The sequence below is a fragment of the Poecilia latipinna genome, unplaced genomic scaffold (assembly GCF_001443285.1).
Source record: "Poecilia latipinna isolate Pla-1442-1.1 unplaced genomic scaffold, P_latipinna-1.0 Scaffold184, whole genome shotgun sequence".
NCBI classification, from domain to species: Eukaryota; Metazoa; Chordata; class Actinopteri; order Cyprinodontiformes; family Poeciliidae; genus Poecilia; species Poecilia latipinna.
In genome coordinates this window covers 52,026-66,375 of record NW_015112800.1, presented here as the reverse complement: position 1 = coordinate 66,375, position 14,350 = coordinate 52,026, and the positions used below count along the sequence as shown (strand labels likewise).

The window sequence follows — 14,350 nt, the reverse complement described above, 5'->3', positions numbered from 1 at the left end:
GGATGCCGGATGTTGGTTGAATGTTGGTTGGTTGTCAGTTGGATGCCGGATGTTGGTTGAATGTTGTTTGGATGTCAGTTGGATGCTGGATGTTGGTTGGATGTCGGTTAGAGGTCAGCTGGATGTTGAATGTTTGTTGGATGTCAGCTGGATGTTGAATGTTTGTTGGATGTCAGCTGGATGCTGGATGTTGGTTGGATGTCAGTTGGATGCTGGATGTTGGTTGAATGTTGGTTGGATGTCAGTTGGATGCTGGATGCTGGATGTTGGTTGGCCGCCCTCCCTCCCTCCCTTGATGTCGGCCATCTTGTTTTTACTTCCTCGGCCTCCAGGTTACACGCAGGAGGAGAAGCTGGAGATCGCTCACCGCCACCTGATCCCAAACCAGCTGGAGCAGCACGGCCTGACGCCTCAGCAGCTGCTCCTCCCTCAGGACTCCACCCAGAACGTCATCAGCAGGTACCGCCGGGCCAACAGAACCGGGCCTGGGTCGGACACCGACCTCAGGGTCAAAGTGCTGGGATAAAGCCTGGTATCTCTGTGGGGTGATTCCAGGTTCTACCTGAATGATCTGGTGTTAACTTACTGTAACCCGATCAGAACCACAGGATTTTGTTTTTTGTGTTCTACAGAACCGTCTCGGTTGGAGGCACCTTTAAGTTTTTCTTCTTCTGCTGAATATTTTCTAAGCTGCTGTAGTTTTCCCAAGCAGCGTCACCTGGTGTAGCCGCCGTGTGTTGCGCTGACGCAGGTCCGTTTCCTGTCGTCGCTCCGACAGGTACACCCGGGAGGCAGGCGTGCGCTCCCTGGAGAGGAAGATCGGCGCCATCTGTCGAGCCGTGGCCGTCAAGGTCGCTGAAGGTCACAGAGTGAAGGAGGCGACGCCCTCTGGACAGGAACAGCAGCAGGAAGGTTGGACGCTTTTGGTAGTTTAAATTAATTTAATTCAGCCTCATTGGACGGTTTCCATCCCAGTAGAGCTGCAATATTAAACATTTCATTCAAATTCAAAAATGCTTTATTGATCCTAAAGGGAGATTACGTAGTAAATGGATCTTTTGGCGAACAGTTTGTCCAAAACATAACATTCTATTCTGTGTGGATCTACTTTTTAAGTTGTTACTCCAGTTACCCAATCCATAGGGAGTTCACACATTGTGATTTAGGTTTGTACTTTGACTAGGCCACTCCAAAACATTTGTTTGGTTGTTTTGAGTCATTCAGAGGTGAACTTCCTGGTGTGATTCAACTGAATGTCCATATGGACGGACGATACGTCCATCTGTCCGTTCATTTTTTCTACCTACCATCCATCCATATCTGTAAATATATATCTATGTATAGATATATATAGATCTATATCTCCAAGGTTTTGTCGTGTTTTCGTCAGATAAGGCGGCGCCTCCAGAGATGCCCATAGTGATCGATCATGTGGCCCTGAAGGACATCCTGGGGCCGCCGCTGTTCGACATGGAGGTAAGCAGGACGGCCTCGGGAACCCGTCGGGCCCCTCGGGAACCCCGTCGGGCCACTCGGGAACGAACCCGTCGGGCCCCCTTGGGAACGAACCCCTCGGGAACCCGTCGGGCCCCTCGGGAACCCCGTCGGGAACCCGTCGGGCCCCTGAGCTTTCCTCCCTCGGCTCTCCGTGTGTCCGCAGGTCTCTGAGCGGCTCACGCTGCCCGGCGTGGCTCTGGGTCTCGCCTGGACGCCGCTCGGCGGGGAGATCATGTTCGTGGAGGCCAGCCGCATGGAGGGCGAAGGTCAGCTGACGCTGACGGGTCAGCTGGGCGACGTCATGAAGGAGTCCGCCCATCTGGCCATCAGCTGGCTGCGAGCGAACGCCAGGACCTACCAGCTCACCAACCGTGAGTCCAGGGCAAAGGTCACAGAAATCCGACAGCAGTCTGAATGAAGCGATTCTATGATGGAGTATCAGGGTTACAATAATAAAAATAAAATATATAAAAATTAAATTACCAAAATAAAGTCAAAATATGGGAATAAAGTCATAAGAAAAATGAAATTACATGTATTATTATTGTAGTTTCATGACTTGTAAATATATTTTTTTCTAATAAGATACAAGTAAACAACGTCTGAAAATCATAATTATGATCAAAATCCGTCCATTTTCATTCTTGGCTTTCCATCCAAACGGGTTTCTCTGCAGAAGTTTCAGTCCATGCTCCACAAAAAGCTTCGAGTTGTGAGCAAAAAAAAAAAAAAAAAATCAGATTTCAGAAAATAAAAAATGGAATTCAGGGGAAAAAAAAAAATTAAAATTCGGGGGGGAAAAATCAGCGCTGCAGAGTGAAGCCGCTCAGTGACTGGATCTGTGTGTGTGTCTGCCTAGTGGTGGGCGGTCCGGATCCGATGGAGGGGACGGACATTCACCTGCACTTCCCCGCCGGAGCCGTCACCAAGGACGGCCCCTCTGCTGGCGTCACCATGGTAACCTGCCTGGCGTCTCTGTTCAGCGGCCGGCTGGTCAGGTCAGACGTGGCGATGACCGGAGAGATCACGCTGAGAGGCCTGGTGCTGCCGGTGAGCTCAACGTCGGGTCCAACTTCCTGGTTCAGCAGCTCTGCAGGGCGGAGCTTCAAAACGGAGAAGGTTCACTTCCTGTCCACATCCGGACCTGGATTCAGATCCGAACCGTTTGATCCCTCCATCGTCTCAGGACCGTCTCCTCCAGACTGGATGAGCAGCGGTTCTGCCAGCGGTTCTGCCCCCACAGGAAGCTCCTTCGAGCTGCTTTTGGTCTCCTGGCTGCGAACGGCTGCAGGAACATGGAGTCATAAATTACTCTCTGATTTTTCATCCTCGCTGCTTCCTGTTTCCTCTCCTGCTGCTTTGACTCATCTTTTCTCCTCTTTTCTCTTCTTTCATCCAAAGTTGTAAAAATCTTTTACCAAAAAGAACAGATCAGCTGTTAAAACAATCCATCTGGGGTTTATTTTGTGAAAATCGTCTTTTTATCCCTTTCCGTCAGGTGGGCGGGATCAAGGATAAGGTGTTGGCGGCGCACCGAGCCGGCGTGAAGCGGGTCGTCCTCCCAAAGCGGAACGAGAAAGACCTGGAGGAGCTGCCGGCCAACGTCCGGGCCGACCTGGACTTCGTGATGGCCGGGAACCTGGACGACGTTCTGAATGCCTCCTTCGACGGCGGGTTCCCAGCGAAAGCCGGCACGCGTTCCCACCCTCAGATCAGCAGCAAACTGTGAGGGAAACCAGCAGAGGCGGCCATGTTGGAAACTAATCATATCGATTTATAGATGTGAAATAACTGGAAGCTGCATCTTTGAGTCAAAGCTGCTGTTCTTTCTGAAGACATCTGGATTTATTTTTGATGAATTCAGTTTATTAATATAACAAAGTAGCTGGAATGAACTAAAGTGAAAATTAAATGACTAATTCTAAGCCTTCAATAAACAAAATGTTGAATTAGTGAAGGTTCTTGGATGGTTTAGCAGAAGTCGTGTTGAACTCCTGAAAATTTTTGATTTAGGAACTTTGTAAAAGTCACTTGGAGACGTCCAAGTAATTTAGTATTTCAATTAGATTTTACTAAGTCTGAACTATGTTTGCATCGTTTCATTTTAAATTTCAGAAAACATCTGATTTAGTAATTTTACTTGATGCCCGTTTTACTTCGAGGAAATAAAATATTTTTGTTGTCCTAAAGTGCATCATTGTTCCTTTTTTTATTTTTCCACTTTAAAATGTACTTATTCATACATAATTGGGCTATTTTATAAATTTTCTCAGCTGCATTAAAAATTCAGAAATTGATAATTTCTGAAATGTTCCCAATTAAAGGGAAATTTCTGAGTTGGAAAAGTTGGAAAATTGCAAGAAAAAAGTCAGATTTTGAGATTAATCTCAGAAATATTTTAGAAAAATCATTGAAATAGAGATTCAAAACTCAAATTTTAGATTTTTGTTTTAAAATATTTAAGATAAACGGTTTTATTTTTAGACAGGGTCAGTATTTTTAACCTTTGTTTTCACCAAGTTTGCCTGAAAATGGTTTGAGGTTTGTAAATGTAGGTTGTTATGCGTGTTGTGGCCACTTGGGGGCGGTGCTCACTTTTGTTTTCCGGGCTGAAACGTCATCAAAATATAGTTTAAATATTTGATCCGTCTCCTCTGGTTAGCGGAGCGAATTTCAGCTGCATTTAAGATAAATATATCAGAAACCATCGATTTGTTTGGGTTTTTTCTGGCAGGTTTCAACAGTCAGAACGAGCTCAAGGGTTTGGTATTTATCAGAAACCAAAGAAGAAGAAGAAAAAAATGAATCTAAAGACAAAATATTGAATTGTGTCTTGGAACATATTAGTGGGATTTGTTTTATTTAAATGGATATATGTGATCAAATTTTAAATGAACAAATGACCTTTTAGTAGGGGCCGCTGTTTCTTCTTCGTTGAACTTAAGTCGCCGTTGTGTCCCAACGGGTGACTCCCATTATGAAATATAGAGAAATTAGATATAAAATAAACAGATAAAATTTGAATGAAGTGAATAAAAACAAGATTGTGATGTCAAATAGATCAGTTTCGATCGTTTCGAAGTTCTGATATTGATAATTTGATGCTAAAACAGGAAGTGTTTCTGATAATGTATGACCTCATAAGATGGAGTTCACTTCACTCTCCTAATAGTGTGACTGATTTTAGTAATTAAAAAATAAAAAATGTAGCTTGGTCCTAATATTCTGTTGTACTGAGAAAAGGTTGTCAAACAAGATGGCGGCTCTGGCATCACTCCGAATGCTTTGGTGAAACACAAAAATGATTTCAGGAAGAAAAAAAAAGGACTGATTTTTAAAAAATTAAATCTTCAAAAATTTGATATAACAGATTCATTACCCGGCCTATTTTTTGTAGCCATGTAGTTTCAGCGAGTTTAAGTTGGTATCAAGTTGACCCAAACAAGAACTATAAACCTCAGAGACGAGAAAAACCGCAGCGGCAGATATGAAAAAGATAGATTTATTTAATGACAAATGAAAACAGAAAGAAGTCATGGAGCTTCTGGGGAAGAGCAGCAACATTACCGAGACTCCACGAGAAAAACGAGAAGGGATGGGAGGATGGGAGGAGGTGTGATTGACGGTTTCCCTCCACAGAAGAAAACAAACAGGAAGTTCACACACAGGAGGACAGAGATGAAAACAGCCCAACTCTGGAGAAAAAACTTTTTTTTCTTCTTCTTAACTACGAACACTGAAATTTAGCCACAAGTTTTACAACTGCCTTTTTAATTCTTAAAATTCAATACAAAAAAATGAGAATTATGATACTTCTATTTACTTATAACAGCAATGTTTTTAACAGTAGAAAGTGCCTCTCGTTCCAGGTTGGGTGTTAGACACAGGAGGTTTAAAAAAAACAAAAAGGAGCGGGTTGGAGTTCGGAAACTAAAAACATTAAAATAAAATCCTAACGCAAACTGAAATAGAGCTTTCCCCTCAGCTCAATCCGGTCCAAAACCTCCTGAACTTGGATGAATCTTCTGTAATCTAGACTGAGACCCGGTTCCGGTCGGGAACTGCAGCAGTCTGCGTACACAAGGTGGCTGCTCCAGCTGCCGTAGTCGGAATCGGGTCGGTCGGTTAGGAAAGATGGAGGGAGGAAATAAAAGGAAGAAAAACTAGCTAGCTGGCAAGCTAGCTTCTGACCCGACACGAACATCTGAGACGGACACGGACAGAGAGAGAGAGAGAGAGCGAGAGAGAGAGAAAACGGAAACACCTTCTCACTTTAATCGGGTTTATGACACATGCGCGTGCACGAGTCTCCCACGAGTGTTTAAGATGTCCTCACTACACAGTTACGTCCTTGTTTTTTAAACGCATCCATCCATCCACTCATCCATCCATCCAGCACCCCTGGGCCGTCTGCGCTGCCCGAACACAGTCCAGTTCCATGTCTCAGGGGTGTAGCAGAGAGAGGGAGGGGCCCGGGCTCCTGACTGATTGGGCCCCCGTTTCCCCCCCCGGCAAACTTGCACTCCGACGCTCGCCTGCGGAACGTTCTCAGCACATAGAGATGGTGACGTTGATGCCCAGGTTTCCGTTCTCGGCGAACAGCTGCGCGATCGACGTGTCGAACACCAGGCAGTCGCTGTTCATGATGGCGGTGGCGATGCCCTCGTGGATGGAGCGGGGCGTGGCCTCCCAGGTGAGCCGGCGCCGGTGGCCGTTCAGCTCCAGCCGGTAGGCGAAGTTCTCTGCCTGCTTGCGCGTCCCGATGAGCTGCACGATGGCGAAGAACTGCTGGTGGCCATCGTACTTCTCCTGCTTCTCCAGGACCAGCATGAAGTGGAAGCCAAAGCAGGACTGCATCATGACCCAGTCCACCGCGCCCGGGAGGTTGATGTCCGTCGCCAGGAACACGATGTCCTCGCCCTGCAGCGACACGAGAACCATCAGAATCCTCACAGAACGTCAACGCCACACAGTCAGCTCAGTCCTGCTGCTGCTTCACTGTGTTACATCTATTCCAGGTAGTTTATCCTGTGGTCCAGCAGAGGGCGCTCTGAACTGTTGGTGTGAGATAAGACATCCAGAAAACATCTTGCCTCCTCAGATTTTATTCAAAATAAACTATTCAGAAGAAGTTTATAACATAAATTCAACTCGACATTCAAAATCTCAAAGTATTTAGAGAGAAAAAATATAAAAACTATATTTTCAGGTCAGGAGAGGAAAGAATTACAACATTGTTTTTTCAAAAAGGAAAGTCTTGCCCAATGGTTCCTAACATTCAGCTTGTTAAAGGTTCTCTGCTCCGATTGGTTCCTGACATTCAGTTCGTTAAAGGCTCTCTGTTCTGATTGGTTCCTTACGTCCAGCTCGTTGAAAGCTCTCTAATCTGACATAAAACTGAAACATTTGAAACCAAACATTCCGGCTGACCTGCAGACTGTGTGGCTGAAAATACCAGAAACACCCTCGTTATGGTGAAACACGGTGGTGGCAGCATCATGACTTCACTCAGGTGAGACTTTTTGCTGATCTTACACAAAAACTCGAAGCTATGTCAAAATGTGGAAGAGTTTAGCAGGTACGAATCGTTTAGTTTAGTTTCAGTGGGGCGGTTCTGACCTGCAGCGTGGTGATGGACTTGTGCTGATGCATCAGGTGCGGCATGACGGCGTCCAGCGACCCCTGCCACTTGCAGGAGGCGCCGGGACAGGGGCAGGAGTACGGCCGGAACTCGCACAGCTCCTCGTGCTCCGTCTTGTCGGTGTGTGGCAGCGTGACCTCGCAGCCCGACGACGCGTACTTGCAGGGGAACAGGACGGAGTTGGCCACCTTCTCCATGGCCAGGTTCCTGATGGAGCCCAGCGGGCCCCTGCAGGTGGGACAGCAGGTGAGCTTGGGCCGGCAGTTGGAACACACCTGGAGAAAGTACAGGACGATGTTTTCAGTCAGAGAAACAAACGGACCCCAGTCGGTCGGAGCCGAGGTTAAAATGAGATGTTCTCTGATTATAGGCGGAATAAATTTAGCTGGACGATAAATTATCCCACAAATTATTACAATAAACAATAATATTATCATTTTGAGACAATTTTCAACGATAAAAGGCATATTAATGCAAAAGCCCTTTAATTTCTAAAGAATATTCAACACTGGAACTGGAAAACATTTTAAATATCCAAAATAAAAAACAAAACGACAATAATTCAAGTAAATTATGAAGTCTCTGTAAGCAAATGGTTAATATTTTAACAAATATTAACCATTCAGCTTAGACAGAGAAAACAGGCAAAGGTGGCAGCTAGAACGGTTGTAAAATATGAAATCAAATTGTAGCATCTCTCCAACAGTTGTTGTTTGGCTGGAAATCCTCTAGGTCATTTATCATTTGATTTACAGGTGCACCGATTGCAGTTTTACCGATCTTTCAAAAGGCCTAACTGACCGATTTTGGCCGATACCAGTTTTTTGTCTGAAAAGTTGCTCAATGTGTGAAGAAAGTTGCTGAATTGGCCACAATGTGGCGACTACTGTTAACTGTCAATGTGCAACATGAGCTGGTCGGCCGGTTTGTCAGTAAAACGTCTCTCACAGGAGAAAAGAAAAGCACAGTGGTTGATTTTTAGACCTTTGCTGAGGTTGATAACATCGGTGGATAAGATCGGCTTCACATGTAAAAATAAGCCAATCACCAATCTCACAAAATTAAGGAAATTGGCACTAATAATCGGTGCACCCCTAATTTGATTAATTGATTTATTGCTTATACATGCTTGTACATTTTTGGTGCTTTTAGTTTTTTAAACCTGAGCTGGGGGACGTACCAGGTGTCCGGACTGACACTGCAGGATGGGGGGCAGCACATAGTCGAAGCAGACGGGACACTCGAACAGGCTGGCCAGGTCGCTGTTGGAGGCGGTGGTGCCTGACAGAGTGGGCACGCGCTGAGACGGGGGGCACTTGGAGGTTCCTGTGGGCAGCGCGGTGGCGGTCTGGCGACTCATTTCTGACGATGACACAGAGAGCAGAGGAAACCTTTACATCCTGCAGCTGACCTTTAAATAAAAGCAGATTCAGGTGGTGACTGAAACCACACAGCAGGTTTTTTATTGCAACTCCACGGCACAGAGAGAAAAACAACAAATGGGTGCGTGCATCAAGTACGATTTCCTTTCTTTGTCTATTCAATATTAAAACAATACAACTATAAAAGAAAGACAAGTTAGAAATAAGGTTACAAAATTAAGCTCTTTATTGTTCCCACTCCAAATTATATTCTTAGTTTAAAAGTTCAGTTTAACCACAAAATGCGTTAAATATCAATATAAAAAAATGAGGTCTCCTCAATTATGCCTCATATTTTATAGGACAATTCTTATTGTTTAAAATGTATTTAATTATTACCACTTGGATGCCATAAACAATTATAATAAAACCATAATAAAAACTGAAAAAATCCATAAAATAAAAATTAAAAAAAACCAGTGGCAAAAATAATACTAAAATTTTATTTGAATTTCTAATTATTTTTATCTTAAACTTATTCTTATTGTTTAAAATTGTTATTTCCATTTGGGTAGAGGAGTAATAAACAGTAATAAATAATTAAACTAGTGAAATAAATATAGCACCTAAAAAAAATAAGAACACAGAAGATAAAAAAAAATAAAAAATAAGAGAAATATAAATAAAACATCAATAAAAATATTTTTGGATTTCTATTATTTTTGTTATCTATTATAATTTAATAATTTTTTGTGTCATTCATTTTATTATCTATTATTTTGCCATGAGTTAGTGTCAGAAAAACAAAGAATTATCCTTAAACATCAGAACATATCATATAATACGAGCTGCAGGTGTAAACTATTTGCACGGTTTGTGAAATAACTGCTGCTGATCACATTGCTTTGTGTTTGAAAGCCACAAATGAAATGTAGCTGCTAGCTTTTCATGCTAATGATGGATGACGACAACAACACTTGGCTTGGATAATCATCATTCTCGGCTCCAACTTATAAAATGAATCAGAAGCAGAATAAAAACCTGACGAGTTTGGACGGTTTAGACAAAAAAACATCTCCAAGCTGTAAAATGGGAGGGAGATCGGCTTTCCCACCCATTTTACCACCTGACGCGCTCCGTTCTGGTTTCCAGCCCTAATGATGTGCAGGAGTCAGACAGTGGAGAAGTGATGGCATCGTGCGTGGGAGGAGAAGAGATTCAGGTGGGAACAATATGTACACAGCAGCTAAGGAAAGCTGTTAAATATTTAATTCTGCACACGTATTAACCAACAACAGCAGCTTCTGAGCTCTGATCTTTGGTCAGCAGGAGCTGCAGGATTTATAAAAACATAAGAATTAAGAAATGTTCTTTTTTTGTTGTAATTTAGAAACTTTTGACATAATTCTACAACAACAAACAGTGACGACAATGAGCAGCAGAACACAAGCAGCTGGTAGCTGCTTGTGCAGATGCGCAGGTTGTTAGCAGCTGCAGAGGCAGAAAATGCCTCTAAACATCTGCCATGGCGGAGCTGCAGGCTTAGCGGCTATTATTAGCCGCTCTTAACATGCTAACAGCAGCACAGACCAAATTAGTTCAGGACATTCAGAGGCCTGTGTGCACAAAGTCTGCAACGGAGACGCAAGCAGCCAGACGCAGGCAGAGTAACACAAATCTATTCAAGTAAGAGCAGAAATACTTCAACAAGTTTTACTAAAGCAAAAGTAAAAAGCAGTTGTAAAAGAAATTATTCAAGTAAAAGAATATTTTATAAACGTCTACTCAACTACTGAGTAAGTAATCAAACTATTAATCATTTACCAAAATATAAACTTAGGTGGAAATTTTGATATTTTAAGGATGAAAATCAGGCAAAAGAAAATTTTCAAAATCATTTTCTTTTAATAAAAAAAACTTATGAAACTTTTATCAGAAACCGCAGGTTTGTTTCTGTGTCTGGTGGATTTTTGGTTAAAACATGTTTGATTTTCATTCAGTGGGTAGAAAATACAGACATTTTACTCACGAGTAGAGATACTTTATAATAAAATTACTCAAGTAAAACTCCTAAAAGTACTTTTTCAAAAAAAAGTTACTCAAGTAAAGATAATTGCATAAATCTAGGTAGTTTTCAGCTCCGGTCTCTGTGCTGACAGTATTTTAATCATCCAAAAGATTATAAAGTTACTTACTAAAAAGACAATTTTTCTGGGATTTTGGCAGAAACTGATCAGGAAAATATTTTATTTTGTCTTTATTTACACAGAGCCAGGCAGATGAGCTGAAACTGTTGCCTTAGCAACCGTTAGCTCTAAGGATGCAGCCATGAAAATTTAGGCCGATATCAATAACCAATATTACTGCTGCTGTTATGGCCAATAACTGATATTATATACATTTCTGTGTCCAAACTTTGTCCAAAACTGTTAAGTTGAGAGAGCTTTATTTTTTCTTATTGGAATTATTGGAGATCCAGAATATAAACGGGTTGTTGCAGAGTTGCTGTATTAAATCAAAGGTAAATATTTAAAAAAATATTTGTCAGGTTTAACTGTCATTTTGTTTGGCAACAAAACTTGGGCAGCGCTTGCTGGTTTTAGTCCCATGTAATCAATGAAAACAGAAAAGAAAAAATAATTTGTCTTGTACCTAAATGAATGTTTAAGAAGATTTTATTCATCAAGTTAATCACAGATTTGCTCCTTTCTGTGCCAAAGCAACCGCACCGCCTGCAGAGCAGGGTTAGTCTTTAACCGAAGCAGAGAAGCAACGACAGCGGCGCAGTCGTTTGTTCATGCTGTTGAAACAGTGGGGGGATATAAATATATATATAATATTGGTAAATATCAGTTATCGGTATTGGTGTATTAATTAGAACCAGTTCTCGTGAAGGAAGCTGCAGAAATAACAGCTGAGAGCTTCAGGAACGTCATGCTGAGAGGATTAGCAGCAGAGAAGAACAATTCCCTCCTGTGTCCTGGTGATTTCAGGACAGTCAGGAAGCTTCAGGAGTCGTTTCCTCCAAACTGGGATTAGGACCGTAAACGATATGTGGAAATGATGACGATGATGATGTAATATGACTTTTCCTATGTAAACCGTAGGCCTGTCATATAGGACAATACGCCGTCCCTCAAACGAATGAGATAATATTGACGTTTTGACACCATTTCGACTAATACAATAATTATGGCATAATAGTGTAAATTCACTTCCTCAAAGACCAACAAGAATTTTGTTCAGAAGACAAAAGTAAACTAAAAACAATAACAAAAAATAAACCACCCACAACCAAAACCATAAATAAAACTGATCATGAACAATGTGAACAAGATTACTCTTCAAAAAATATTAAACCACAACAGAAATTATCAAGCTCATTTAATTTATCATGCAATTAACTACTTACCATGATAGGCAATAAGTAGCAGCAACGCTTTGTAGTTGTAGTTTGTTGTTTGTTTTGGCTTTTAAGACGTTTTTGCTGTAATAAGCACCAATATTTACCAAGTGTTTAACAGGCACAGAGAGCCTGAATGCATCGTACTTAAACAATGAGCAAACAGGTACTGCAGACTTCCTCCACTGATCCAGGATCAGACTGGAGGCGGTCTGTAGATTTCTCTGCATGTTCCTGTCTAACCACTAAAATGACAAAGTGGCTCAAAGATCAGAGATTATTTTAACTGTGAAGATTAAACTATTGTGGCTTTTCCCCCTAAAACCAGAACAGTGGTTCTACTCAGGTTTGGGCTGGTCATGATCAGTTCTGCTGCACGATATATTAGTTATTCCGATAAACGATAATATTGTTGTTTTGAGACCATTTTCAGGTAATATGGTGGTAATGACACAATAATAATGCAGGAACACATTCTCAAAGATCAATAAACTTTAAATTATAATCAACATTTAACACTGGAACTTTCAAATATCCAAAATAAATTAACAAAATAAATAAAAATTAATTATAAAGTCTGTATAAACAAAATGTTCCTTCAAAAACAGGCTTAGTTGAGACCAAATCACCAGACTGAAGACTTTTATCATCCAGTTTTGGTAGAAACAGAGAAAAATGATAATATATGCCTGTGGAAATTATGGAGCTTGTTTTAATTTATCAAACAACTAACTGATTCAATGCTTATTGCGACAGGCCTGCCAGACTGATGGGCTTTGAGGACACAAATAAAAGCTTACGACATATCTGGAATAATTATTTCAACATTTCAGATCCCAGAAGCTGTGAAAGCTGCTTCTCTGCACGTCGGACGGCGACAAGCCGCTACGTGTCCATCAGGCGGATAAACATAGCACGGCTGTTTGAGCCGGCACATGTGGTGCCAGCAAGGTGCCGAGATTAAAGCAGCGCAGGCTGCAGCTTCTTTTGTTGTTGGCAGGGAGGCTTCTCCACTCACGGTTTACGGTTTCCGCAGCTCCTGGGCGACTCTCCTCGCAGTGTGGACTCCAAAAATCACCAGCTTCTCGTTGGTTTGTAACGTTAAAACACGCAGAAAACTGGACTCAAAACATAAATCCACATTTTCCTGACTCTTTACTTTTACACAACGCCACACCACTGTCTTTGGGGTTTATAATGGCATTTGGAATAATATTCTTCTTAATATTTCACACCTAAATAGTCATTAGCTGGTTTGTTGGCAACTGCAATATTGAGCACAACATATCTGCAGTGACATCAGTATCGGACATTCATGGTGATTTCAGCTTTAATCTGTGTGAAAAGGCTCCTTATGATCTACTCCAGTTTGTTTTGCAAGTGGCAAACGCAGACTTTCACTTTTCCTTTTGGCGCCGTGTCATCTTGGCCTTGTTCTTTTTCTGTCCTAAATTACATCATTTTTGGTTTAAGTTGCTTCTAAGTTATTTCTTCTGTTCTCAAAGTGAATTTGCAACTTTGTCCATTTGCTATATTTGGTTATTTCTGCTCTAAAGGACATTATTGCTTTTACATCTTTAATTGTTAGATGGTCTTTTATTGTCACACTGGAAGTCTGATGAAATATCCCTGTGCATTAAAGACATTATGCTTTTTTAAAGCTTGAGAAAATTAAATACACTTTACGAGGATGTGCACAAAGATTTTACAAAAAGCGGCAATGTTTTATTTCCTCCTTTCCAAACTTGGAGGTTTTTTGCCCAACTGAAGGTGTAATTGGGAGGATGAGTGTAAATATATGATGTGTTGTTTTCTTTTTTTGGTTGAATTTGGTGAGCTGACATGTGAAGGGGGTTGGGTTTGTTCTCTAGTTTTATTTTTCATTTAACTTTTTCTTCTTTTGCTAAAAAAGCAACAAAGGGGATGAAACTGGTGCACTGTATTTTTTTGATGGACTATTTTGTCAAAATTATTTTTAGTGTATATGTGTAATAAGAATTGAACACTGCAATTTGTTTGACTGGCTCTAATAAAAATATTTATTTTTTCACATTTATTAAATTTTAAATATTATTCCATGCCAAGATGGAATTACTCCACGGCTTTGTTTTGCTTTAACGAAGCGATCACAGAGACTTCCTCCTCCTCCACGGACGACGGCGCTGCCGTTTACGTCTAAAAGGTTTTTAACGATCAGACAATCGTTGCAGTTATTTAGTGAAGAATTGGAACCAAAAAATGAACCAAAATAAATCCAAATGTTTTCCTTAACGAAGACAGAGTCGGCTGAATCTCTTTCATTTTTCTAGTTTCCTCTGTTTTGGTGCTTTCCACACATGTACGTTTCAGTACTGGCTGCAAACTGGAACATCAGTAACAAAATGGAGGAAAACAGACAGTGGATCCGTTTTATTTCTTTAAATTAGGTACCGGCAGCCAATTTTTTTT

General features: G+C 41.5%; 2 protein-coding genes across 4 annotated transcripts in view; one reads left to right on the top strand and one right to left on the bottom strand.

Annotated features, from left to right (window-relative positions):
• The window catches only part of lonp2 (lon peptidase 2, peroxisomal), a 39,379-nt gene extending 35,693 nt beyond the window's left edge, over window positions 1-3,686 (top strand). The window contains exons 12-17 of one of the 2 annotated variants that reach the window (XM_015030495.1): window positions 333-459; window positions 779-912; window positions 1,391-1,476; window positions 1,661-1,868; window positions 2,357-2,547; window positions 2,996-3,686. In XM_015030495.1, coding sequence (XP_014885981.1) covers window positions 333-459; window positions 779-912; window positions 1,391-1,476; window positions 1,661-1,868; window positions 2,357-2,547; window positions 2,996-3,226 — 977 coding nt within the window. In that variant the 3' untranslated portion in view covers window positions 3,227-3,686. Of the gene's footprint in view, window positions 1-332; window positions 460-778; window positions 913-1,390; window positions 1,477-1,660; window positions 1,869-2,356 lie in introns of both variants that reach the window. The other variant, XM_015030494.1, reaches the window with a different exon arrangement.
• A 1,297-nt stretch (window positions 3,687-4,983) lies between these two features.
• The window catches only part of siah1 (siah E3 ubiquitin protein ligase 1), a 36,145-nt gene continuing 26,778 nt past the window's right edge, over window positions 4,984-14,350 (bottom strand). For both annotated transcript variants that reach the window (XM_015030498.1, XM_015030496.1), the window contains exons 3-5: window positions 8,319-8,500; window positions 7,117-7,413; window positions 4,984-6,417 (exon numbers count right to left, since the gene is read on the bottom strand). In XM_015030498.1, the coding sequence (XP_014885984.1) occupies window positions 6,046-6,417; window positions 7,117-7,413; window positions 8,319-8,500 (851 nt within the window). In that variant the 3' untranslated portion in view covers window positions 4,984-6,045. The remainder of the gene's footprint in view (window positions 6,418-7,116; window positions 7,414-8,318; window positions 8,501-14,350) is intronic.